The 27938-nt window shown below is 40.6% G+C and overlaps 1 protein-coding gene across 2 annotated transcripts in view; it reads left to right on the top strand.

The window, feature by feature from the left end:
* Window positions 1–256: 256 nt before the first annotated feature.
* The window catches only part of st3gal8 (ST3 beta-galactoside alpha-2,3-sialyltransferase 8), a 33766-nt gene continuing 6084 nt past the window's right edge, over window positions 257–27938 (top strand). Inside the window, exons 1-8 of one of the 2 annotated variants that reach the window (XM_085457341.1) lie at window positions 257–348; window positions 20356–20695; window positions 20806–20950; window positions 21027–21165; window positions 24091–24284; window positions 24367–24546; window positions 27058–27103; window positions 27623–27742. In XM_085457341.1, coding sequence (XP_085313467.1) covers window positions 20545–20695; window positions 20806–20950; window positions 21027–21165; window positions 24091–24284; window positions 24367–24546; window positions 27058–27103; window positions 27623–27742 — 975 coding nt within the window. In that variant the 5' untranslated portion in view covers window positions 257–348; window positions 20356–20544. Of the gene's footprint in view, window positions 349–20355; window positions 20696–20802; window positions 20951–21026; window positions 21166–24090; window positions 24285–24366; window positions 24547–27057; window positions 27104–27622; window positions 27743–27938 lie in introns of both variants that reach the window. The other variant, XM_085457340.1, reaches the window with a different exon arrangement.

Raw genomic sequence — 27938 nt, 5'->3', positions numbered from 1 at the left:
ACCTGATCTAAGAACCTAAACTTGAACCTATTGTTGGATTTTATCTCCTTGCTTTTTCTCAACAAAGCCGAGAAGGCCTAACCAGATAAATCTGTAAAATCTTTGCATCCATTTTGTAAAAAGATTCAACACTGCAACACGCCTGTAACACAAACACACCCAAAAAACCGCACCGTTAGAAAGAAAAAATGTTTTTGGGTGGTAAAAAAAATCTCCTCTTTCGCCAAGCCCCTCCCCTCCCGGTGGGTGGGGTCTCTGTTCTGCATCATCATGCCCTCAGCTCTGCTGCTCCTCTAACAGAAAGGAAGAAAATCTAACTGGTGTCTATTGCAGCTGCTGCTCCTTCGTGTAAGTGTTTTTCGGTTTGTTCTTCTCGGAGCTTTGTGCGGTTTTACCGGCTGTTTACTGGCTCGTTATGTGTCTAAAGCCGTGTATCAATCATTCTGAGTAACGGCGTGTTCGTAACTCGGGCTAGAAACTTCTTAAAGTTTCCACCAAAACTTAACGCATTTTGAAGCCAGGTTTACTCCGGATTGTGCTGTTTTTCTCTTGACGTGGATTGCTTGTTTGTGTTGTGATTTCTAAAGGAAAGGAAAAGGCGTGAGATACTTTAGAAGGAGGCAGATAACGTTGGGGGTGGGTTGGGGACAAATACCTTCAGACTTGAGGTCTGTACTTTTCTATTTTTGTAGCTGCCCGTCTGCTGCTGGGGGACATGCAGTTGCAGTTCTTTGTATATCCAATTTTAAGGAACCACAACTTACTACAAAGTACTTCCTTAAAATTATTTTAGAACTTTGCTCTGGTCTTTATATCTGCATCCCTATCATATTTTAGCTTATTTTTGCTTGTCCTACATAATAATAACGATTTTCATGGTGGTGTTAGAATATTCTCATTTGTCAACTTCTATGCCTTTCTGCAGTATTTGATGTACCTTTAGCTATAATGGCCTGCTTCATGTATTCCTGAAATATTGCTGTAGTTTATCTGTTTAAACGGACTGATTGTTTTTATTGTACTTTTAATATATTTTACCTAATGGATGTTTACAGTATGTCTATAGTCTTGTGATCCTGTGTGTTGTAGCTTGCCTCATAGACTTTACTTATCGCTCATATTACTCCTGTAATATTCATTAGTTTGTCAGAAGTCTGTCCGCCCACCCATCTATTTATGAGGAAATGAGGGCCTTACCAGAAGGTTCATGTAATGCCGCCCCCTCAAAGACTACACTAACAGTAACAGTGTGGGACATCCAGTAAAGCCTTCAGTTGGTTCCATACAGAAGCGTCATCAAAAACTGTACAAGTTACTTAGCCTTCATAATGCTTAGTCAAGCAAAATAATGTATTTGCATGATAGTTTTACAAGTAAACCGGTGTCCTTATTTACAACCCCGAGGATAAATACTGATAAGCATGGAGCGAAGAATGTAAAAGTAAAAAAAAGTCTAGTTATAGCTTGTTGTACACCACGCTATCGAAAAAAAGAACTTCTTTGAATAGGAAGTTAAGGAGAAATGTCAGTCATACATACATAAAATGTATATTTAATAGTACTTCTCTATTATGCTGCGCTCAGTTTGGTGTATTTACACGTAGCTGCACTCTACTGTGTTATTTTCCTCCCACATCTAACTTCAGTGTATCGCTAGTCTGTAGTTATCTTACTGAGAGTCTTTATAGATTACAGTTGGTGGTGCTCGGCTGCTTTGTGTGCATTTAATGTGTTCTTGGAGTGGAGTTGGCCTGTTGTCTGCTAGTGCTTTAACAATATTATATTATGTGTCGAGGTTTTCTTGGTGTATTGTTGCCCTACTGTAGAGTTCAGCGTTAGGGTTACTGGTAAAAGACCATCAAGTGTTTATATAGAGCAGCTGCTGTAATATTTGTGATGTTGACAGTGTGGCCTGTTTTGACTCCAGGTTGTTATCATCTCTGTGATATTAGTCTGCTGGTAGCCTGCGATTGTCTGTGCGTAGCACTTCTTCATTACAGCGTTTCCTGTTGACATCCTGGAAACAATCAGCAGTTTTATCCCTGACACCTTATCAACATAAATCTAATTATTAATCCTCAGGACATTTAGCATTACAGCAAAACACACACAACAGAGCAACTGTGCTAAATATAATTTTTTGTCATCTTCCCCTGGCTGTCAATATTATGTATTGCAGTATCGCTGTAATAGCAGTTAATCACTTAGTTGTTGTTGACATCTCATCATGAAACTGTAGGATCAATAGAAGTTTTCCAGTCAGTTTTAGGGCGATGTGCCTCCTCATCAGCTCACTAGACCAGTGTTTGTTTGCCTCATCACAATCAGGTCATGAACTATGGCAAACAAATAAACAGACCTTGGCGTGGTAGTGTAAAATGCTCCTGGACTGCTGACTATTTGTTGTTTTTGTGTTGGCTCTAATTCTTGAAATGCAGCGGGCGCCGCCTATGCAAGATGGATGTGCATATAATAACCCTAAATTCCATTTAATTAAATTAGATCAGCAGAGTGTCAGAGATACCAGTTGTGCTACTGGAGTCTGTATGATACCTGATGCGTCCCTATTTTCGGTTGCTCTGCAGGTCTTTGGCAAGTAGTATTTGTGGCTTCATCGTGTACCTTTTGTTGTGGTCTCTAAATTCATGGATTAAAGGAACCCAAGACACTTAAACACAAATAAGGGAGATGGCACAATGGCAAAATCAAACAAAAGAGGGAAAAGGCCTGGAACCAACCGTCATTCAGGCTTATCCTCTAAGTTAATGTCAGTAAGCAGAAAAAAGGTATTGCAATAAATTCTAAATTAAATAATAATTAAACAACACTACAAAAAGTAACTGAAGGGAAAGGCCAGTGCTGACGGGAGAGAGACCATTTGCCACCTGGTGAGAGAATTTAAAAGAAGAAGAAGAAAGCAATCAGAGGGTGAAGAGACAAACACATCAAGACTTCTACAAATTATTTTGAACTGACAGGGCTCAGAATATATTACTTTCAAGGTCACTGTGTTCCATACAGTCATAACATTTTACCATAACCGATTATGTATTTCTTGTAAACTAGCTGTTGATTTCCAGAAGAAGGGGCACGGACAGATAGCCATGTCTATGATACTGACTGTCTTGTATTTAATTTTACAGTCCCAGTTATTATTGCTCCCCTGCTTTGTCTTGTTTATAGTCAAATGGTAGAACAAAAAAAATCAGTGATTTATGTTCAAAACTTCAAAGAAGTGACAGAATTGTGGTTCATTTTATATCGAGGACCCGCTACAGCCCACTTTGATCATAGGTGTGCCAGACCAGTAAAACTCACTCTGTAATTATGTTTGGGACTGTCTGTGATATTTATGTTTATGTGACAACTGAAATGGTACACTTGAATGTAATATAATGATGGTCAGTGGAGCAGGTTGTGTGGTCATTTAGTGTTTTGTTTTTTTTTGTTTGTTTTTTTTAGACTGGGTTGGGGCTAAAGTAATTATAGAGGCCTGACTAAATCTGACTAAGTCGATTTTTACAGACTGTCTGCTCATTTTCCTGAATCCATTTTCATTTCTTCACCAAACATTCAGAGTCAGAGGATTTTTGTGTGGCAATACTTAATGCTGAATAGATGTTGTCTTTTTATAAAATGGACTGTCAGACTACAAGGACAGCCATTATGTAGAGAAACAGGACAATGACACGTTTAGGTTCAGTAAAAATATGTAATAAAGATCCCACCCCAAAAAAAATCATGCCTGTGAGTCAAGCCTTCCTGTACCGGATATGAGAGCAAGCTTTTTTTTAGCCCCTCTTCTTCCTGTGCTGTATTGCTGTTAAAATGTTCTGTGTGTATAGTCGATCGTCTATCTTTGTGAGGAACGCTGTAAGTTACATTTCTGAAAGTCAGAATGTTTTTTACTCAGTAGGGACTGTTTGAAGATAAATACAAGGTTTTGAATTTGGAGTTGGCGTGTTTTATGAAAGACTAGGGAATGCGTTTCTGACTGTTGGTGTAGTGTGTAATTCACGAGGATTGTACAAAGTGCAATTTTAGGACAACGTGGCTGATCCTTCCTTCTTCAAAGAGATGTTTAAGGGTTCAGACTTGGACCCAAGGAATTTTATATCAGTCACTGTCCTCTCAAAGGCTCAGAAACGCACATGTGGCTTTTACCTTCATAAACTTTTAAGAGCTTGACACACTTTCTTTCCTATTTCAGTTCAGCAATACTTCTGAAAATGGCAGAAATAAAGTCCTGTCTCTGTTATACTTAAGGCAACTTAAATACTCCTACAGTCCTGGTATCTAAGAAAGGATTGTGCTTAGTGTTTACTTTGTTCCTTTGTGAATGAACATTGTGCATCAACAAGGTGCTCGATATTCATTTTAGATGGGAGTTCACACATTGATCAGGAGTCAGTGAGTTCAACAAGAAAGAATTAGGCCTTTAAAATGAATCAATAATGGCATTAAAAGTCATTCTAACCTTATCAATGTAAATTCATGGTAAGCATATTATTACTGCTGCAGTAAACCGGTATGTGGATCCAGATTTGGACGTGGCGGATGTCTCTCCTGAAACATGTAAATTTGCGTGTAAATATAGGAACACAGGAAGGTTAAACAAAACTTTGGACTGTTGAATATCTTATCTGTTGGGATAAGTAGACTATTGGTCAACAGTTTTGTATTGAAGTGAAGCAGTTTATTTAGCTATATCACAGGAAGAAACTGACAATACAAGAAATCATCCAAAAATAAAACAGTTTATAAAGAAAAGCAGATATGATCAATAATACCTTAATTTGACTTATTTTTCTTCTTAGTATTTTCACCTTGTTTTTTTACATTAGAGGAAGCATATGAGGCTCTGCAGTTTTAACAAGAATCTAAAAGAGAGGGGGAATTGTTAGTGATATGAAAGACGGTGGGGAAGGCAACAGCTGCTGTGTGCAGGGCTCAAGAGTGCAAGAATTTAACTTAAATTTGCAACTACAAACAAGTGTTTGTAGTTTTGCTTTTTCCCCTCTAACTAAAATGTAATATTGATGGTATAACAGTCATTAGAGCTGTTCTTTATTATATACAAAGTGAAACTTTCCCAGAGTCTGTAACAGCTGAGCTCATTACTGCAAGTGTAATGAAACCTTTGTGAGCCAAAGAGTTTATTACATCAGAGGATGGGGATGGGTATCGAAAACCGGTTCTTGTTGAGAACCGGTTCCCACTGTTTCAATTCCTTGGAATTGTTTGCCATTTTTGCAAACGATTCCCTTATCGATTCCAGTCACCCCGAATGACGTCACCACGTTGCGGAGCGTCATTTACCTGGCAGGAAACACAGCGCCTAAGCGGCTCAAACACTAAAAAGTTTGATTATACTTTACGAGAACGGAAGACAACAGGGCAACTTGCAATACTTGCAAAGTAGATATTTCATTTAAGGGAGGAAACACTAGGAATATGCAAAAGCATTTGCTCACAAAACACACGATAACCTTAAATGAATGTCGTGTTTTTAATTCCGCTCCTGACTCGTGAATCTCAACCAAGCAGCAGCGGTAACATTTGCACGTCCTCTCCCGTTAATGCGGCAGGTAAATAATCAACTAACAGTGCATATTATGTTAGCGCGATCTGCCTTATTACAAAACCTGCCATTACTGTGCGCTAGGGCTGCACGATTAATCGTTAGAAAATCGCGATCTCGATTCATACTTATGTGCGATCTCATTTCCGAATGACAACGATTTAAAAAGAAAAAAAGATGACGATTGTACCTCATTTTGATCCGGGACGTAATCTGCATGAAAACAAGCGCTCACTCTTCCTGCTCAACAAATGACAAGGGTGGAGCCTTATACCACGTGATACAGAAGCTGGCTGCTAAAATTAGCAGGGGAAAAAACAACGGAGAGCACGTCAGGGATGACGAGAAAGTGACAGGAGAAAATCCGTCCCGGTCAACCACCCAAACATCAATAACGGGAACCTTATATAGCGCTTCACGTCGAACTCCCGCAGGCACAAAGAAATTACGGAGGCTATTACTTATCACCTGACCAAAGATACAGTGGGGCAAAAAAGTATTTAGTCAGCCACCGATTGTGCAAGTTCCCCCACCTAAAATAATGACAGAGGTCAGTAATTTGCACCAGAGGTACACTTCAACTGTGAGAGACAGAATGTGAAAAAAAAAAAAAATCCATGAATCCACATGGTAGGATTTGTAAAGAATTTATTCGTAAATCAGGGTGGAAAATAAGTATTTGGTCAATAACAAAAATACAACTCAATACTTTGTAACATAACCTTTGTTGGCAATAACAGAGGTCAAACGTTTACTATAGGTCTTTACCAGGTTTGCACACACAGTAGCTGGTATTTTGGCCCATTCCTCCATGCAGATCTTCTCGAGAGCAGTGATGTTTTGGGGCTGTCGCCGAGCAACACGGACTTTCAACTCCCGCCACAGATTTTCTATGGGGTTGAGGTCTGGAGACTGGCTAGGCCACTCCAGGACTTTGTTGCCCGGGCGGTGTGTTTTGGATCATTGTCATGTTGGAAGACCCAGCCTCGTTTCATCTTCAAAGTTCTCACTGATGGAAGGAGGTTTTGGCTCAAAATCTCACGATACATGGCCCCATTCATTCTGTCCTTAACACGGATCAGTCGTCCTGTCCCCTTGGCAGAAAAACAGCCCCATAGCATGATGTTTCCACCCCCATGCTTCACAGTAGGTATGGTGTTCTTGGGATGCAACTCAGTATTCTTCTTCCTCCAAACACGACGAGTTGAGTTTATACCAAAAAGTTCTACTTTGGTTTCATCTGACCACATGACATTCTCCCAATCCTCTGCTGTATCATCCATGTGCTCTCTGGCAAACTTCAGATGGGCCTGGACATGCACTGGCTTCAGCAGCGGAACACGTCTGGCACTGCGGGATTTGATTCCCTGCCGTTGTAGTGTGTTACTGATGGTGACCTTTTGTTGGAGCTATTTGTTCTTTATTTTTTATTATTTTGAAATTAGTTAAAGTTTGTTAGTTTATTTATATTTTGGGGTTTATTTGTCGGTTAATATTTTGTTTTAAATGATTTGTTTTGTTTGTTGTTATTTTGTTAAATTAGTCAGTAAGAGCTGTAGGGCCATTTTGTTTCTATAAATAAAGAGACTGGTATAGGACCAGCATGCATTGGGGTGGGCCTATGGTTTTTTACCAGAGCAGGAGAAGCAGTAGGAAGGATCTTGTTATTGCTTGCCAAATGGATAAATAAACCAAAACCAAAACTCTCAACTAAAAGGTTTGGACAATGGACTTCTTTTGCCTGCGTACGAAATATTACCTCAGTGCAGCAGTGGCTTGTGGACTTTAAGTTGTGGGACGTTTGATCATTCAAAAGTAAAGGAATTGCCACTACACAAAGTAAAAAACCTTCCCGTGGACAAAGGAATAATCCTTCATTAATGGATATAAGGATTTCAAGGATCACCGTCGAACTCGAATAAAAGTTATTGGATCGTCTGGTGAGTAATCCAGACGGATTTGATGTTGAGGCCTGGATCAACATGTCACTCGTTCATCAAAGCTGGTGAGTGATAATATTGTTTAAGCCGTAAAGGAAAACGGTGAAGCTATTGGAGTTTAAAGACATTATATCACTACAAAGACTGATGAACTGAGTTTTGACGTACTAAATTGGTGCAAAATTGGATCGCTAATTGAAACATGCCAACGCCCTCTGTGGAAATGTTTGTTCGCTGCAAAAGGCAGGTAAATGGATGTCATGTTTGTACTTTAGGCTATGGACTCTCAGTGTGCTGTGCATCTTTATAAAGTTTGAAATAATCCAAGAGGACAATAAAAATTTACGACTGAAATGGCTTTAATCTGCAATGGCCTCAAAGGAGTCTCTAAGGGAAATTGTCTCTACAAACTTGATCCAGTGTTGGATGCAGGAATCCTCAGAGTGGGTGGCCGATTGAATAAAGCAGCCATGCCTATGGAATTAAAGCATCCTGTAATTTTGACAAAAGATATGCATGTGTCAACACTGATTTTACGCCATATCCATCAAAGGTTGGGACATGCAGGAAGAGCACACATGTTGTCAAAACTAAGACAAAATTACTGGATATTAAATGCAAATTCTGCTGCCAGGAAAATTATCTCTCGTTGTATCACGTGTAGACGCAACAGAGGAAAGTTTGTTGAACAAAAGATGGCGGATCTGCCTGAAGAGAGAGTCCTGCCAGACATAGCTCCATTCACAAAGGTTGGAGTGGACTATTTTGGACCTATAAGTGTTAAAAGAGGACGAAGTCTCCTTAAAAGGTATGGAGTTCTTTTTACTTGTTTCACCAGTCGTGCAGTACATCTGGAGATTGCATGTACACTTGATACAGACTCTTGTATAAATGCTGTGAGGAGGTTCATCTGTAGACGAGGCCCAGTTTCGACCATCAGATCTGATAATGCTACAAATTTTGTTGGGGCGAATCGAGAGTTGAAAGAAAGTTTGACTGAGCTGGACCATGCCAAAATTCAAAAGGCTTTTGTTCAGGATGGCATGAAATGGAACTTCAACATTCCAGCAGCCTCTCACCAAGGTGGTGTGTGGGAGCGTCTCATTCGTTCAATAAAGAATATTTTAGCCTCAGTTCTTAAGGAGCAAGTTCTGGATGATGAAGGACTCCACACAGTCTTCTGTGAGGTTGAAGCTATAATGAACGACAGACCCATTACTAAAGTTTCAGATGACTCAAATGATCTTGAAGCACTGACACCCAATCACTTGTTGTTGCTGAAAAATAAACCAGTTTTTCCACCAGGACTGTTTCATCCAAGTGATTTGCATGTCAGGAAAAGGTGGAAACAGGTACAGTACATGGCAGAGTTGTTCTGGAAGAGATGGCTTTCTGAGTACCTACCTCTGATGCAAGAAAGACAAAAATGGATGAGGACTAAAAGATGTCTTATACCTGGAGATGTTGTTTTAATTGCAGACGCTACAGCTCCAAGAGGATCATGGATGATGGCGAAAGTCTTAAATGTAAACCAGGATGCAAAAGGCTTGGTGCGTTCTGTGAGACTACAAACAAGGACCAGTGTTTTGGAAAGGCCAGTGACAAAACTTATTTTGCTACTGGAAGCCTCATCGTGAAGAAAATCATCAATGAAAATTAAGGATTTGTTTAAGGGAATAGCTCCTCCTTTTGGGACTTTAAAGTAATTGTGATAGTATGCACAATTAGGGGCCGGAGTGTTGGAGCTATTTGTTCTTTATTTTTTATTATTTTGAAATTAGTTAAAGTTTGTTAGTTTATTTATATTTTGGGGTTTATTTGTCGGTTAATATTTTGTTTTAAATGATTTGTTTGTTGTTATTTTGTTAAATTAGTCAGTAAGAGCTGTAGGGCCATTTTGTTTCTATAAATAAAGAGACTGGTATAGGACCAGCATGCATTGGGGTGGGCCTATGGTTTTTTTTACCAGAGCAGGAGAAGCAGTAGGAAGGATCTTGTTATTGCTTGCCAAATGGATAAATAAACCAAAACCAAAACTCTCAACTAAAAGGTTTGGACAATGGACTTCTTTTGCCTGCGTACGAAATATTACCTCAGTGCAGCAGTGGCTTGTGGACTTTAAGTTGTGGGACGTTTGATCATTCAAAAGTAAAGGAATTGCCACTACACCTTTGTTACTTTGGTCCCAGCTCTCTGCAGGTCATTCACCAGGTCCCCCCGTGTGGTTCTGGGATCTTTCCACCGTTCTCATAGAGCTGGGCGATAGAACGATAACGATATGTATCGCGATATAACTTATACTCAATAGAGAAATTAAGCTATCGCGATAGACCTTGCCGCTCTTGTCCTCTTAAAAAAAAAAAAAAAAAAGGTCAGCCATTCCAAATTAAGTAGCGCAGAGCCGAACCAATCACAGCCGCAGCGTCACATCGCGTGACTTGTTACATACAGCACAAGTGCCAAGCCGCACGTGTGTTTGTTTGGGAAGCAGCCAGCGGGTAATGGAGGAAATGAGTGTGCCGACTAGAAAAATCAACCGAGCGTGACCGAAGAGAAAACAGATGATGGTTCCAATGCCGGAGAGATTGTCAAACAGAAGAGCCAAAGAAGTTCCGTAGTGTGAAGGTATTTCGGCTATTTCAAGTCTGACAAAAAACAGAGTAGCGTGCACTGTAAATTGTGCCGAAAGCAAGTCTGGAAATACAATAAACTGGTGCATGCGTCACACTGTGCGCCACGTTATTGTTTCGGTGAAATGAATTTCTACAATACTGTTACTGTTAATTCTACTCTCTGCAGTGTTTAAATGCTTACATATACACACAGTTACTGTCCCTCCACACATACGACTCGGTTCTGCTTCTATGCCCCAGCTTTGTTTACTTTTTCCCACCGAGGCTTCTAGACTTCTGATTGGCCAACATTTCTGCACGGTTAGGAATCTAGCGCCACCTGCTGCTTTGGCATGTTCATAGCAGCGTTTTCCTTCATTTCTGCCTTTATGTGTGGACGGGATTATTTTTTAAAACGAAAACGGAAAATCTCCGTTTTCAAAAATACCCGTGTACGTGTGGACGTAGCCTCAGTCTCTGACTGGAAGCGCTAATTCGTCATTCGGCTTTTGTCAGACTAAAGTAACTGTTAAAACTGTTTGAAAAGCTAAGCTATACAACAAGGAGAGATTGAGAATTTCCTTTTAGTTCTCAGTTTATTTGATACTGACAAAAGTTAGTCAGTTTTGTCTGTTCTTCTGTAAAACAAACTAAGATTTATTTTTAGAATTAATATTTTGTTTCTAAGTGGAATTGACAATTTAGTCTGTTTCGTTTGTTCTATTTTGAAACTTAAACGCTTTAGCGGCTGCCTTTTGTGTAGTTTGCAATATTTGCCTTTATTTATCTGAAAAAGTCTCATGTTCCTTAAGTACATCTACCCTGTTGAACTTATTATGAGAAATAAATATTTAAATCAAAACAAGCTGCTGATTATTTCACATTTTACTTGTGAGCAACGGCACATTTAAATCTTACAAATATAGTTATTTGGCTTATATCGTGATAGATATCGTTATCGCCTGAAATGAAAAAAACATATCGTGATATGAAAAAATCTCATATCGCCCAGCTCACCGTTCTCATGATCATTTTGACCCCACGGGATGAGATCTTGCGTGGAGCCCCAGATCGAGGGAGATTATCAGTGGTCTTGTATGTCTTCCATTTTCTGATGATTGCTCCCACAGTTGATTTTTTCACACCAAGCTGCTTGCCTATTGTAGATTCACTCTTCCCAGTCTGGTGCAGGTCTACAATACTTTTCCTGGTGTCCTTCGAAAGCTCTTTGGTCTTGGCCATGGCAGCGTTTGGAGTCTGACTGTTTGAGGCTGTGGACAGGTGTCTTTTATACAGATGATGAGTTCAAACAGGTGCCATTCATACAGGTAACGAGTGGGGGACAGAAAAGCTTCTTACAGAAGACGTTACAGGTCTGTGAGAGCCAGAGATTTTCCTTGTTTGAGGTGACCAAATACTTATTTTCCACCCTGATTTACGAATAAATTCTTTACAAATCCTACCATGTGAATTCATGGATTTTTTATTCACATTCTGTCTCTCACAGTTGAAGTGTACCTCTGGTGCAAATTACTGACCTCTGTCATCATTTTAGGTGGGGGAACTTGCACAATCGGTGGCTGACTAAATACTTTTTTGCCCCACTGTATGGCTCCCATCAACACTGTGCAAAACGAGGGATTTAGGAAAATGATCAACACCCTAGACAAACGCTACACAGTGCCGTCCCGCAACTATTTTTCTATTGTTGCACTACCTGCTCTATACACGCAGTGTCGAGCAACGGTGGAGACGGAATTTCAAGCAGTACATTTTGCGGCAACAGCAAAACGCGAGACATTTGTTGTTTTTATGTTTATTTATTGTTTTTATGTTCAGTCTTAACTGTTGCGAAGTTGATGTGCAGTTAATAAGTGCAATAAATATTTATACTGGAAAAGAAAATCGTGAGAGAATTGTGATCTCAATTCTAAGCCAAAAAATCGTGATTCTCATTTCATGCAAAATCGTGCAGCCCTAGACCTTAGTGTTCTCCTTTAAAAAAAAAAAAAAAAAAAAAAGAATCTATAAGAGAATCGATAAAGAATCGAATCGTTAAACAGAATCGAAAATGGAATTGGAATCGTGAAAATCTTATCAATACCCATCCCTATCAGAGGACCCGGTCTGATCGCATCAAGTAGACTGTACTTACTTTCCATGGGTCTCGACGAGGCCTTGTTCCTTTTACAGAAATTTGAGAAAGCAAGCAGTTGTTGCTTTGTCAGCTGACTAATTTGCTTTATCAACAGGGAGCTTTAGACTCCACTATAACCCAGTTAAAGTGAACGTCCGCAGTTGCCTGGACGTTTTTACACATCAGCTGAAGAGACCTTTGGTGCTGCATATTGGGATTAATAAACGCAAAAGGGACTTCTCAAAAGAGGTGTCAGAGTTCACAGAAAAGGGGAGGAAGCAAGACAGGAAGCCCTGTTGTTGCAATGTGTTCTTGGGACAGGAAATTATGTCCCTTTTCCCCATCCTGAAAACCCTAAAACAACATCAAGACCCTCCACTGTCTTTTCAACTCTCAACTCTCTGGGATATTTACATTGCCTTAAATCAGGGGGGTCGAATCCCAGGCCTCGAGGGCCGGCGTCCTGCAGGTTTTAGATCTCACCCTGGGTCAACACACCTAAATCTAATGATTAGTTCATTACCAGGCCTCTGGAGAACTTCAAGACATTTTGAGGAGCTCTTTTAGCCATTCAAGTCAGCTGTGTTGGATCAAGGACACATCAAAAACCTGCAGGACACCGGCCCTGGAGGCCTGGAGTTTAACACCCCTGCCTTAAGTGGATGTTTCCTACTTCGTTAATAAGGGAAACAGGTTTTCTGAACAGGTTTACGAATGTATGAAAGACTTCAGGCATGAAGCCAGCAGAAGAGGAAATGAATGACTGTCCATCCCACAGTCCAAAGACATGCAGTTTGTGGGGTTAGGTTAATTTATCAATCTAAATTGCCCATAGGTGTGAATGCGGGAGTGAATGTGAGTGCGAATGGTTGCCTGTCTCTGTGCGTTAGCCCTGCAACAGACAGACTGGATCCTATTTTTCTTAAACAAAAATCAGGTAAAAAAAAAAAATCACGTAATTCTTTGTTTTTACATTCATCAGGTCCCAATCTGCCCAAATATAAAGAGAAATTAAAAATGCATGCCATGAAAGAGTTCGGGTCTTAGGAGGTTAAAGTTTGTTTTCTTCTCCCATTCCTGGACGAACTCCGCTGTTGCTCTTTTCTCTATTTTGTCCCATTTGTCAACCGATAGGCATTCAGCAGCTGCATATGTCATCTGCTTCCAGTGACGTGCTTGCTGTCGAAATGGAAAGGCGGGCAGACACATTTGCATGACCATAACTTGCACACAGAGCTTTTCTTAACTTTTATGACTTTAGGGTTGGCAAACATCTCCATAGTCTACACTTCCTTCTGTAAAACTGACAATTGCTGATACCATTTATGGCAGGGTGAGACACGCACACACACATATACCCGCACTGGGAAGGTTAATTATGGACTTCAACAGGGTTCAGTGTTAGGACCAATTCTGTTCACATTATACATGCAGTGTTTTCAGTATAGGCAGTATCATCAGTATAGGTTTTCAGTATAGGCAGTATCATCAGAAGTCATGGCATAGATTTTCACTGCTAAGCAGATGACACCCAGATCTATCGATCCATGTGTTGTGGAAGTTTTCCATTTAAATAAAGCCTGCAGACGAGCGGTGAGCGGTAGCTAACATTCTTTAATCAAAACACACAAAGAACAGACAACCAAGCTTGTGGAGAGCCTACATGACCGCGGGGCAGGTCAGCAGAGTCTCTCTGAGCCTAGCATGGCTCTCAGTTAAATACCTTCTCCAGGAACAAAAGGCAGCAGACAGCGGTTTCACACCTTAAGATTCACACTCCCTTGCTACCTCCCAGAGTCCTCAAAGAGACAAAAGATTCTTCCTGTGGAGCTGTCTGCTTCCCCCAACTTCCTAACTAGACCCCCACCATTTGTCTTACTGTATGAGTGTGAGACTTGTTAAAATCCAGTGGCACCCAGGCAGTATACAATATAATAATGTGATTAATACATAAGTAAAATAAATTCCTATACACATGAAGCCAGTTAACACACATCATTAGTTACACTGCAGGAATGTCTGGAGTATGAACGCTAAGGCGAGGGTTCCCGATGTTTAGGGACAAATCCAATCACATGTCGGGTTGATGTAAACAGACCAAACTTCAGTCAGGAGAAATACTGAGACAATCCATCCACAATACAAGGTTAGCAATTAATATACTGCTACATGGGCTGGGCTGTAGTTGCATCATAAGGTTTTAAAAACTGAGCTTTAAAATAAACAGTGGTAATAAAAACCGAGAGAGGCCGACAGTGATCACTGCTTTTTTAGGGGCTTGTTCAGATTAAATAGAACAAAGTACAAAGCATTAAAACATGTTACAAACACAACTGCCTTGATAAACGCGGAATAGTTTTGACCCAGAAGCAGGGTTTGTAGATCATCAGGTGGGACCAGATATCTCACCCGCTGTGAATGTTTTAATGCAGTACGGTTGTTATTATTATCAATTACCACATCCTGTTTATGACAGTTACAATACATAACATTCATATAAAAAATAAAATTGTCTTGTCTAAACTCTGTGGTGTTAATTAAGCGTATACTACTGTACTTTAACGTCGCTCATAAGGGTGGTACTTCAAGAGCCATATATTTTATGAGGTGGTACCATCAGCGTGACAGCGCCGTGCCGCCTTTGCAGTTTTAAGGCCAGGGAAACGAGCCTGCCAGCGCTGTGTAGCTGGCGATAAGGAAAGGCTGCTCTTTATAGAGGACTCATGCTCCAGGAAATGTTTTCTGGTTGACTCCAGCTCCCAGAAGAGCTTCGGGAACTCTTGTGTCATCTTTGCATAGAGATTTCCCGTGTATCACCAGAGAGAGCCCAAGTAACACAGTTTGAGAAAGACTGAAATAGAGTAAAATAATATGTAAAATAATTGTCAGAAAGATTACACTGCACATAAGCGAGACTAGCGAAGGCTACCATGGTTTATTGGTTATGTGTGTTTCTGTCTGTGCGTGTGTGGTCATTTCCAGTCTTTGTTGTGGAGTCTGACAGCAGTTCGAAGGAAAGACCTCTGCCCACATTGTGGGTGCTGCAGCCCGCCACAGAAAGAGCTGCTCAGTGCTGTCCAACAATAACAACAATGTATCACCTCTCCATAGGTCTGTAGAAGTAGATGATGATTTTGGAGATTGACTGTGGTCAAAGCAATCAGTGATCGCTTGCCAGTCTAGGTGACTTTTAGGTCTCTTCCCCAGCTATACACACAAGTTAATATTGTTATGAGCACCATAATTAATTAAATCTGCATTGCTTTAATTGCGTCCCGCATCTCCACATATAACTGGCAGTTGTAACAGATGTGGTTTTTGGCTTGCGTGGACACATGGACTCATCAGGAGAGAAAACAGGAGGATGTTTTTGAGAGATATCTGATCTTTTCAACTAGCTGGTTCACAGGGGATGGAGGTGATGGCTGAAGGCTCTGCCTCACATTCTACCTTTACAGACTCGGGAGACTTGCTTGTGGTTCCTAATCTGTGAGGCAAGTGCTCTGTTGGAAAAACCAGGCACTTGCAGGTTAAGCTAATAACATGGAATTGAAAATGGAGTGTTTAGTAAACCTCCTGATCAAATGGGGGAAAAAATAAATTCAAAAATAATAAAAGAATATAAAATATTTGCATGTACGAGTTGTATTTTGTATCAAATTTGCTACATCACACTTCTTCTTTCTTTTCTTTTTTTTTTACTTAAAAATTTATTGTGCAGTTTCTACAAAACACAGAGTCTCAGACTGGCTGCTGCACTTTACTTTAAAGCATTAGGGTAAGATGGGGACTGATTATTCAAGACTTTGTATGTGTGAGGAAATATTTTAAATTCAACAGATTTAACAGGAGGCCATCAAAGAGAAGCCAATATATGGGCAGTGCATATTGTAAAAATATAATAATATACACCAGACTTTTTACTACTGTGACCACTATGCTGGAATTAACTTTCCCCCCTTTTGTTCCCAAGGATGTTTGAAGCATTTCCTAATTCTCAGGGTGGATTTTTAGCAGACACGTTGGTCCGTGTGCTGCCTCCTGTGTGGAATTACAGGGCCAATCATAATATCCGCTCTGAGCTGCCTCTGTGTTAAAAGCTCTTTGTACTGGAGCAAGTTTGGACATTCCAACTTGGCATACAGTTACGGCCCCATTATACTCGCTGTGCACTGCCTGGCAAACCGCACCATTCATCACCTCTTGATTTTTGTAACCTTGGTCTTTGTACTGCAGCCACTGGGTTGAGGACACAAGTGTTCAACTGTGTTGCTTTTTACAACCATTTAATGATACATCAGTACAGAAGCTCAGAGATTCATATATTAGGGGAATATGTTGCAAGAGTTTGAAAATACTTTGTGGTGGAAAATCACTTTCTTTGATTCCAGTTTTTTTTTCTTTTTCTTCTTCTTCTTCTTCGCCTTCGCCCTAAACTCTGTGCAGTTATGTTTATCCAGGAAGTTGCCTTTGCGTCAGAATCTTTGTCCTTTGAGTGCCACTCTTCTCATCTGGAGTGGATGACTTTAAGAGAAAGGTATCAATGTTGATAATCAGTCGTCATGGGGCTGACTTCTTTGGTCTTGTTCTGAAAAGGTTGTAACAGGTGTAACTTTTTTTTTTTTTTTTTCAGTTTCACTTACCATCAATTTGGGTTTACATGAGGAAAGGCATCCAGCATAAAAACTTACCAAATCAAACAAGTGGTACTACACACTGTGGTGACCCCTTGTGAATAAGACAGCCACTGACAGTAGCTGCTTCCTCTCATCCTACACGGGAAGAAACTCCTAAGCAATTTTTTCCAGTGAAAATCTTAGATTTTAATGTTAAGTCTTTTGTGCGATTTAGATTAGATGAAACTTTATTAATTCCTCGGGTGGGTTCCTCCAGGAAACACAGTTTCCAGTAGCACAGCACCGACAGAAGTTGCATATTCCAGATACAATAAAAGGGAATGAGAGTAAGGATATACGCATAAATATACCACACATACACATATACAGTGGCTTACAAAAGTATTCGGCGCCCTTGAACTTCCACATTTTGTCACATCACAGCCACAAACATGAATCAATTTTATTGAATTCCACGTGAAAGACCAATACAAAGTGGTGTACACGTGAGAAGTGGAACGAAAATCATACATGATTCCAAACATTTTTTACAAATTGGGTGTGCGTAATTATTCAGCCCCTTGAGTCAATACTTTGTAGAACCACCTTTTGCTGCAATTACAGCTGCCAGTCTTTTAGGGTCTGTCTCTACCAGCTTTGCACATCTAGAGACTGAAATCTTTGCAAAACAGCTCCAGCTCAGTCAGATTAGATGGACAGCGTTTGTGAACAGCAGTTTTCAGATCTTGCCACAGATTCTCGATTGGATTTAGATCTGGACTTTGACTGGGCCATTCTAACACATAGATATGTTTTGTTTTAAACCATTCCATTGTTGCCCTGGCTTCATGTTTAGGGTCGTTGTCCTGCTGGAAGGTGAACCTCCGCCCCAGTCTCAAGTCTTTTGCAGACTCCAAGAGGTTTTCTTCCAAGGTTGCCCTGTATTTGGCTCCATCCATCTTCCCATCAACTCTGACCAGCTTCCCTGTCCCCGCTGAAGAGAAGCACCCCCAGAGCATGATGCTGCCACCACCATATTTGACAGTGGGGATGGTGTGTTCAGAGTGATGTGCAGTGTTAGTTTTCCGCCACACATAGCGTTTTGCATTTTGGCCAAAAAGTTCCACTTTGGTCTCATCTGACCAGAGCAGCTTCCTCCACATGTTTGCTGTGTCCCCCACATGGCTTGTGGCAAACTGCAAACTTCTTATGGTTTTCTGTTAACAATGGCTTTCTTCTTGCCACTCTTCCATAAAGGCCAACTTTGTACAGTGCATGACTAATAGTTGTCCTATGGACAGATTCCCCCACCTGAGCTGTAGATCTCTGCAGCTCGTCCAGAGTCACCATGCGCCTCTTGGCTGCATTTCTGATCAGCGCTCTCCTTGTTCGGCCTGTGAGTTTAGGTGGACGGCCTTGTCTTGGTAGGTTTACAGTTGTGCCATACTCCTTCCATTTCTGAATGATCGCTTGAACAGTGCTCCGTGGGATGTTCAAGGCTTGGGAAATCTTTTTGTAGCCTAAGCCTGCTTTAAATTTCTCAATAACTTTATCCCTGACCTGTCTGGTGTGTTCTTTGGACTTCATGGCGTTGTTGCTCCCAATATTCTCTTAGACAGTCACAGAGCAGCTGTATTTGTACTGACATTAGATTACACACAGGTGCACTCTATTTAGTCATTAGAACTCATCAAGTAAATTTCTAAGGGCAACTGACTGCACGCAGACCAAAGGGGGCTGAATAATTACGCACACCCCACTTTGCAGTTATTTATTTGTAAAAAATGTTTGGAATCATGTATGATTTTCGTTCCACTTCTCATGTGTACACCACTTTGTATTGGTCTTTCACGTGGAATTGCAATAAAATTGATTCATGTTTGTTGCTGTAATGTGACAAAGTGTGGGAAAGTTCAAGGGGGCCGACTACTTTTGTAAGCCACTGTATAAATACAGAATATATCATATGGATATAGGGCGCTATGACCAAAATCTCATATCCCGATATAAGACATTTATTGTCCTGACAACGATATAAATCACAAAAATTTAACATTTTCTGTAAATTCTGTGAATCTCGGGCAGCTCGACTGGCGTGAAGTGTTTTCAGCTGGGCGTCATGTACCTGGAGTCCAGTGTTTTAACCGATGCATGAAATTGTACATTTTTATAAATAGGTTGTAACGGCCGCTGTTTTCTTCGTGGGTATTTATAACATGGCGTGCTGCGGGAAAAAGGCTGTTCTAAAACAAACAACTAAAGAATGTAAAACATTCCCTCCAAAAAACTTGTAGATTCTAAACAAGCAAGTCAGTCCGTGCATGATTACATTGCTTCGCCCATCAAAAAGTACCTGAGACAATATACCGCCTATCATCATTTATTGGACTGACGAATGTCAGTTGGAAAAAATTTACAAATCAAATGAGAAAAATGGAAGCAAAGATTGTAAAGTGCACATGTGTGTTAAACCAGATCAAACGGATACTGTGTAGAAAACTGTGTGATAGCCGATTTACATAAATAGTAGTGAAGAATCACACACTGACACAGGTTAGCTGACAGGTCAGACTGAGTGTGTTCGTGCATAGAGACACACACACACAGTGAGAGGGAGATTTACATTGAGAGCTGAAACAGGAGAAGCTGTACTGAATCCAGATCTGATTGGGATTCACAGGCTGAGTTCTGTGTGCACGGATACATTCCTTCAGGGGGAGAGGGGCGGTGTGGAGGTGAGCGGGAGTAAGAGGATGACTCCATTCGGTAAAAATCTTTCTGTATTTTTTTAAGAGAGTGGCGCTGCGCCTTCCCCTTTATCAGCATCAGTGATGACATCAAAACTACATTTTGGGGGGGTCTGGGAGGAACTTCTCCTATCGGTGATGTACTCAGCTCTTTTGGGCTGTAACGCTAGAGGGTCCTCCCTCTTGGCAGCAGCTTTCACCTTAGTGAATTGCAAGGTGAGGCAGGTGGAAAATTTGTTTTAAGTGCTGCTTACGCCGAGTTCACCATGGCAGCAGAGCAAAACAAGAATTAGCATGACTCTGTTATCAGAGTGAGGGAGAGCAGCAGAATGCTTTCTTTTTTTCCAAGGTTTGAATGAACTAATAATAATTTTATAATATGTCACAGATGATCAGTTTCCAGATATTCCCCTGGTTTTATGATATTTTTTTAATCTATATTTGGCTTTTTATGAATAAACAGAAATGCACTGCGATTTGTTTGCTTAAGGTTTTTCAAATGATCTGAATATAGATTGATACTGGGCCCCAGAGAGTGTGATTGCCAGTGGCTGATTTGTCAGTATCAGATTTTTATGTAATCTTTAATCAGTTCTGCAGTGGTTTTTAAGGTATTTAAACACTGCTGAGTTGCAATGCAAAGAATGCAAAAAAGAAAATACATGTTTCACATATTTAGTTTATTATTAATGATGCAATATTCACTGTGTCTCCAACAATAGATCTTGTATCTACCAATCAGAAAGCAACACCGGTCTCAGCCTTAATGGAGGAAAAGCTGAGTGGTGTCGTGACGGAACAAAGGAAAAAGTCCAGATGACAGCAGGTGACACATTCCCACTATGCTGACATAGCTGGTCAATTGACAGCTCAAGAACACGCCCTTCCTGCTGAACACCGATAGTGCAGCAATGATTGTTAGGAGGAAGGCTTGTGTTGCCTTGGTGATCGCTGCCATCCTCTTCCTCATGATTGCCAGCCAGAGCATTCAGAGGAGGTATTTCCTGTTGCAGCCTGCAGCTCCGCCCAGAGGCCACAGCACGTCCAGTGGCAGGATGACAGGTGAAGAGCGGGTGTGAGAAATGAATGTTTGTTTGTTTTTTGTTGTTGTTGTTGTTGTTGTTTTTTAAGTATTGATCCACACGGCCTGAACTTTTTTCTGTTTCCAGCAGCTGAATTCACAGGCCCAATTTCAGGTCAGGCACCTCCTTACCTGAAACCTGAACAAATTCTCACCGAGGAAGAGATGGTTGAGGAAGAAATTGACGAGGAGGAGGAAGAGATGGTGATTCAGGAGCAGCTTATGAAAAACGCTAAGTATGACATGTAACACTTGTAACCCTGCATATCCACTAATACCCTGGTCTTACACCTGTGTTTTGTACTCTTACAGGCTGTGTGGCTGCTCTGATGCCTGTATTTCAGACAACAATGGGTCGAAATGGTTCAGCCAGCGCTACGACGCTAAACAGCAGCCCATCATCAAAGAGACCGGCAATAATTTTGACTCTGATGCACTTCAATGGTGGCTGGTAAGGACAAAATGTAGTGATAGTTCAGATTTTATTAAAGGGGACCTATTGTCATTATTTCCAACTCTACATTTTTATTCTTGGACTAGATAGTTTTGCAAGATTCACTTTTAAAAAATGATCCTTATTTATCCAATACTCCACCTTAGTGTAGCCCCCAAAGGTCTGAAGGTCGGTCTGAAACAAGCTGTTTAAGCTCCTTTCCCTTTAAGTTTCCTTTCTTTTGAATGATTGTTCCTTTTTAACCAGGAAATGTGAAAAGCAGAACTGTGGCTTTTTAATGGCCAGCAGGGTCACTAACTCCAGTGGCAGTGACTGCTTTGTTTACTTAAACTCTAAATCCAAAACACTTTCTGTGAATAGTGAATAAAACAAGAGTTTTTTGCAAATGGTAATGTAATGTCCAAATTATAAACTTACCGTGAATTATCAATGTTTTTTTATTAAAATAGTACAGCAGTATTAGTAATGTCTACTTAAGCCACTGTACTGTCTTCAAAGTAATGCATCATTTGTTAATTCAACTTTTGTAAAGCTTTTTTTTTTTAAACTACATAAATAAATAAACAAGGCGATTTTTTTGTTTTTTTTACAGTAAATGGCTTTTATTGCAAGTAAGTAAATAATTACCAAGTCATTTACAGGTTTTCCCTTTATTTCCTTTGCTTTAGTTTATGGACAAAGAAGATTCACAGGAAATCATTGCAGCCTTCAAAGTAGGGCTGCTCAATTAATCGAATTTTAATCACGATTACGATCTGGGCTTTCAACGATCATTAAAAATGACTGAGCCGATTATTAGCCCCTCCCTCATGCTTTACTCTCGCGCTGCTCCGTGTGGCAAATCGAGCGCACTGCTCTGCATTTCGAACACGCGATTAAGAGGACCTGAGGGAAGCTCGGAAAGCTAAGCAGAAGTTATTTGGAGAGGAGAGTGACTGCCGTTGGTTGAAAAGAGAGGTAAAAAAAAAAACTTCAGTGGTGTGGAAACATTATGGGTTTGCGGAGTCAGACGTGGATCAAGTAGACACAGTGTGTAAACTTTGCTACAGTGTAGTAGCTGCACCACAGAGCAACACTGCAAAGTTCACTAAACATAGATGTTTACATTTTTCATTTATTTCTTATATTTATATAAACAAATTTATATAAACAAATTTCCCACGTGTGGGACTAATAAAGGTTATCTTATCTTATCTTATTGCAAACATTTGCACTGTTATCAGTATTTGCACACTATTTTATATTATTTTTTAAAGTCATTATTCAATACATTGTTATTCTTAACCCTTTAAAGCCGGTCAGAGCAGCATGCTCTGTTTTGTGTAACTATTTTTAAATTCCTGTAGAACCTGAACCGCTAAGCTAGCGCAATAAATTTTTTTCCATATGAAACCAGAGGAGTTGTACTTACATCTTATGCCATCAGCTTGTCCTAGGTCACAGTTTCCTTCCACATAAAGCTTTGCAAAAATTGCATAAAAAGCGCTTGCAGGAACAAAAACATAATATTCCAGAAACACGCTTTGCCGATCCGATCAGCTGTTCGTAACACTTCCCACATTGAAAAAGACGTCAACGAGAACTATCGCATTTCCTGCCCGAAACCGGAAGTGACGTCATTTTCGCGGAAAATGTAGTTTTTTACTTGTAGGCCTTAAAAGCCTATACTGGTGTTTTTATAAGTCATGTTTGACTTTTCTGAATAGTTTCTGGGATGCTTAGAACTCAAATTGCACTGCTGGAAATATTTTATTTTGATGCACATGCTGTTTTCTTTGCAAATTTGCATCATAGGATTGTTTTTTTGTTTTTCCTGCAGTATATAAAAATTGCTGTATCTCCAAAATAAAACTATGAAGACACTCAAAATAAATTTCCTGTTGTTGTAAACTATTTTTTGCAACTTTTTTTGTATTTAAAGTTTTGAGGGATAAACCTCTTAAATTTCTCCAAGTAGAAATATATGTATAAAAAACAAAAACGATTTCCAATTTTTTTGTAGTTTATTGCACTTTTTTGCAATTAATGTAGTTACTATGGACTTAATACATACATATCATTAAAATATGGGCTATAACAGTTGTATTGATGTATAGCAACTTGAAATGCTCCCACAAATGGCACTACAACATGTAAAAAAAATAATATAAGTATCGTCAAATAATCGTGATCTCAATTTCAGTGAAAATAATCGTGATTATCATTTTTGCCATAATCGAGCAGCCCTACTTCAAAGGGGAAATGACTCAACAGCAAATAAGCTTAATCTCTGGGCATTGTCTTAAATTGAAAGACCAACAGATATTTTGTAACATACTGGATGATGTTGCAGTAAATAGTCAAGAACAGTTATGAAGTTTTGTATTTTCAGAAGCCTGAATTTGTCCTTGTGGAGACTGGCTGCAGTTTGCATGAGAAGACAAATGTCTGAGTCTTTTTCCTGCATTTAGAGAGGTGAACTCCTGCTGCAGAAACCATTAGTAGATTAAAAAGAGGAGGCCAGTAATGCTGCTAACATAATTAGTCTGGGCCACAGAAGGCAGTAAAGTGTGTGTGTGTGTGTGTGTGTGTGTGTGTGTGTGTGTGTGTGTGTGTGTGTGTGTGTGTGTGTGTGTGTGCGCGCGCGCGCGATTGTGTGTGTGTGTGTGTGTGTGTGTGTGTGTGTGCGTGCGCGCGCGATTGTGTGTGTGTGCGGGTGGGGGTAGGGGTGTCAGTACTCTTTCGCCTGCTTCTTTTTTTTAAATTAAGAAATTATTTAACTAAAAATTATTTTACTGTCATGAAAGACAGAGATAAGCACCAATAACAAGCCTTTTGACACTGGAAGTTTAAGAATTTTTAACGTGACTCATTATGCAAATGTTTTACTTGAGTATAAGTGTGTTAAACAGAAAAAAAAAATGTTTGTCTGCTCTTCCACAGAGTCTTCAACGGGCCGGTAACGATCAGTCCTTGGAGGAAGTGATCTCAAAGATGTTCCAGGTCATATCCCCACCCTCTATAGACTTGGAGCCCGTGCCCTCACGTTGCCGTAGTTGTGCAGTGGTTGGCAACTCTGGCAACTTACGGCATTCTGGACATGGTGCACTCATTGATTCTCATGGCTTCGTGTTCCGGTACATGCGCGCACACACACACACACACACACACAATCGCGCGCACACAGCCCTCACCCTCCTTATGTTTTTTTTTCTTCAGGATGAACAAGGCGGTGACTAAAGGGTTTGAGGAAGACGTCGGTCGTCGGACGACGCATCACTTCCTGTACCCAGAGAGTGCAGTGGACATCAGTAATGGTACCAGCCTCATCCTGCTGCCATTCAAACTGAGAGACCTGGAGTGGCTGACCAGTGCGCTGTCCACCGGAACAGTCAAAATGTACGATATATATAAAAAAACAAGTATGCTCATTATCTCATGCATCCATCAAAAAGACATCAAAAAACATATCAGACAGGAGAGATTATTTGATGTAAGAGGGAAAAGTTTATTTTAAAAAAAATCTAAAATTAAACTCCTGGAGTCTAGACCAGCAGTCCCCAACTTTTTTTTGCGCCACGGATTTAATGTCAGTATTTTCACAGACCGGCCTTTAAGGTGTCGCTGATATATACAACAAAATAAAATGACCAAGAAAAAACGGTGGCATTTGGTAAATATAATAATAAATGCAAATTCACTGTGTAATTGTGTAACTTTATTAGCAGCGTCCTTCTGAAATGCGCCAACAACATTGAGAGTAACATCCTCCTCTCTGCCCCTTAATGCTCTCTGGTTGCTATGGTAACGCATAAATATTTCTTTCAAAATAAGACACACAACTACAACATGGGAAAAATACCCAGGGAAACAGAGTTAACAATAAAAACCCTGAAAACCATCAATTTCAAACCTGAGCCTCAACTCTCGTGGCCCGGTACCAAACAACTCACAGTCCGGTACCGGCCCGGGGGTTGGAGACCGCTGGTCTAGATGGTTGTGGTGGTGGAGCAGAGTAAGCAGAGGGTTGATGGGGAGAGAGAGTTAAAAGAGTGATAGACTACAAAGAATTTCAAGAGAACAAGAACTAGGGGGCTGTTTGGCTATATATAAATATGAGCCCAGAGGGTTAGATAAAAAGAAAAACAGAAGGTTTGTTACCACAACTGAAAACCGTTAGTCAAACAACTCACTACGCAATGGGGTGATGTAAACAAACATAACAAACAACTCATATATTCAAATAACGCTAATAGCAATAGTAGAACACTAATCATCTAAACATCTCACCGGCAGCTACTCAAAACGAAGGTGCAAAGGCAGGAGGGACAGTCTGCACAGTCTAGTCAAATCAACAAGTCCCCCGTAGAACAGAATTAAAACCACATTCACTTTCAGCAGAAAAAGGTAAAACACTCGAGAGGATGACAGTCTGAGAACCTCCAGTGTCCCTAAAACACGCACAGGTTTTAAATCGGAGGGATTGTCGGTTAGCGATACTGAGCCATCAAAAATGAATGGTTCAAAACAGGGGTCCGGCACCTCATTACAGGCCTCAGCTTTCACAAAACCCACCCCTTTGGGTTGCTGAGCATTTGATGTTTTGTGTTTTAAGGCTAAACAGTCAGCAATCACATGTCCAGTTTTATGACAGTAAAAACATTCGCGGTTTTCCCTGGACCCAGACACTTTAGCCGTGTGGGGCTGTTGCACAGCGCTAACCCGTGGCTTCTCACTGCCAGTAAACGAGGCTTTATGAGTGAGCACAAACTCATCAGCAAGGAGCACAAACTTATCAGCAAGAAGCAGCAGATGCGAGAGAAGTCGCTTTCTGTACATTTAAATATAGCACAATACGCTCAGGAAAATATTTCTTAAACTCCTCCAACAATAGTAACTCACGCAGAGCGTCATAGTCACCTACTTTTGAAGCAACGCACCACTTATCAAAGAGAATCCCCTTTTCTCTAGAAAACTCCACATAAGTTTGGGTCGGCATTTTCTTTGGCGAAACCTCTGCCTATAGGCTTCAGGGACTAACTCATATGACTGCAAAACAGCTGTTTTAACACACGCGTAGTCTAAACTGTCCTTTAAAGAAAGCGCAGCCACCACGTCTTGGGCTTTGCCGGACAGTTTGCACTGCAACAAAAGAGGCCAAATATCACTAGGCCACTGCAATGCGCCAGCGATACTCTCAAATGCTGCAAAGTATGTATCAACCTCAGTTTCTCTAAAAGTGGGCACTAAAGAAATGCACTTGCTGATATCAAAAGCAGAAGCGGACGAGGAGGTGGAGCCGGAATTTTCAGCAGAGACAGATGAGGCTTGAGGCTGAGACTCCAGCTCAAGCTTTCGCAGCCTAATGGCTTTGTCTGCCTCTATCTCCAGCCTTCTTATTTCAAGCTCTAGCTGAGGCCGCCTGTTCTGAGCCTTCTCCTCAGCCTCCAATTTGAGACGTGCCAGCCGCACCTTCAGCCGAGCTCCTTCTCTGCCATCTGAACTCCCAGAGGAGAATGGATCATAGCGAGGAAGCGTGCGTGGCGTTTTTCCCCGCTCATCCCCCTCGCCATCCCCACAAGAACCATTCTTATGGCCCTCCTCAACTACGGCAGCTTGGCTTGGCACACCAGAGACCACAGGCAAAACAGGCGCTTGAATCACACCAGCTTCCACCAACTTGTCCACTACTAAAGCTTTCAAATCACATCTTACGGAGATTTTTTGAGACCTGCATCTGAAAGTGATCCAATTTGCAGCAAATCGTTTTTGTGACAGCTATTTAAAAGCTCAATAGATGGGGCATCTATAAAGTGCTGTAAACAAAACGCAGCCGACATAGCGCCTAAAGTGATAAGGCTACTCTAAAACGAACGCCCCCCCCTTTTTTTGTGTGTGTCTTTTTTTCAGGACCTACATGAGGGTGAAAGCAAGAGTGCACGCTGATAAAGACAAGGTAAATTATGATCTCGACTGATCTCAGTTTTCTCTACAGCGCTTTCTGTTGCTATTTTTACTTTCAGCTTCACCCTTTTTTTTTTCTTTTTTTTTTTGCTGCTGCTGCTCCTATTTTTAGTTCTTAGTTTTATCTACCAGTATTTACAAGATTTTAAAAATTGCATTTGCTAAAGAATAAGGGAACAAAGATGAGCAAATAAATCTTTGTAGTATTTTTATTTTTTAAGACAAGTGAGAGTGAAGGAAGTGTCTATACCAGAAACCACACATGATGAAATCCACACTTCTGGTCTGATCTGGACACAGATGCCCCACTACATTTGATGTTCAAACATGACCTGTTATACATTTCCTTATTTTCTGTCATATCTACCCTGATAAACTCAGGGGTTGCAACAAGAGTCTTTTTGTAAGTACACGGGGCTTATTTTGGAACTGTGGGCAATGCAAGCCTACTCTTGTGTAAAACACATCCATTTTAAACAAACTGTGTGTGTGTGTGTGTGTGTGTGTGTAGGTTGTTGTGGTGAACCCAGTGTTCTTTAAGTATGTTCATGAACGTTGGAACGAGCATCATGGTCGCTACCCGTCCACCGGCATGCTGGCCATCGTCTTTGCTCTGCATGTCTGTGACCAGGTAAGAGGAAAGTAAAGACTGGGTGTAGAGAGAAAAACCACATTTGTTCTTTCTTTTTTTTTTTTTTGTATATTCACAAAATATGGTGTTACTAACCAAAAACAGACTAGTCCAAACAATATTGTAGCATGTCCAGACTAGCAAGTCATGGCAATACAACCAAGACTAGAAAAAGTTGCATTTCCTGCGAAAATGC

The sequence above is a fragment of the Copadichromis virginalis genome, linkage group LG5 (genome assembly GCF_057382275.1).
Source record: "Copadichromis virginalis isolate Kocher_CV1m ecotype Utaka linkage group LG5, C_Virginalis_male_GT1.1, whole genome shotgun sequence".
Taxonomy (NCBI): domain Eukaryota; kingdom Metazoa; phylum Chordata; class Actinopteri; order Cichliformes; family Cichlidae; genus Copadichromis; species Copadichromis virginalis.
This window is presented reverse-complemented; position numbering and strand designations above follow the sequence as displayed.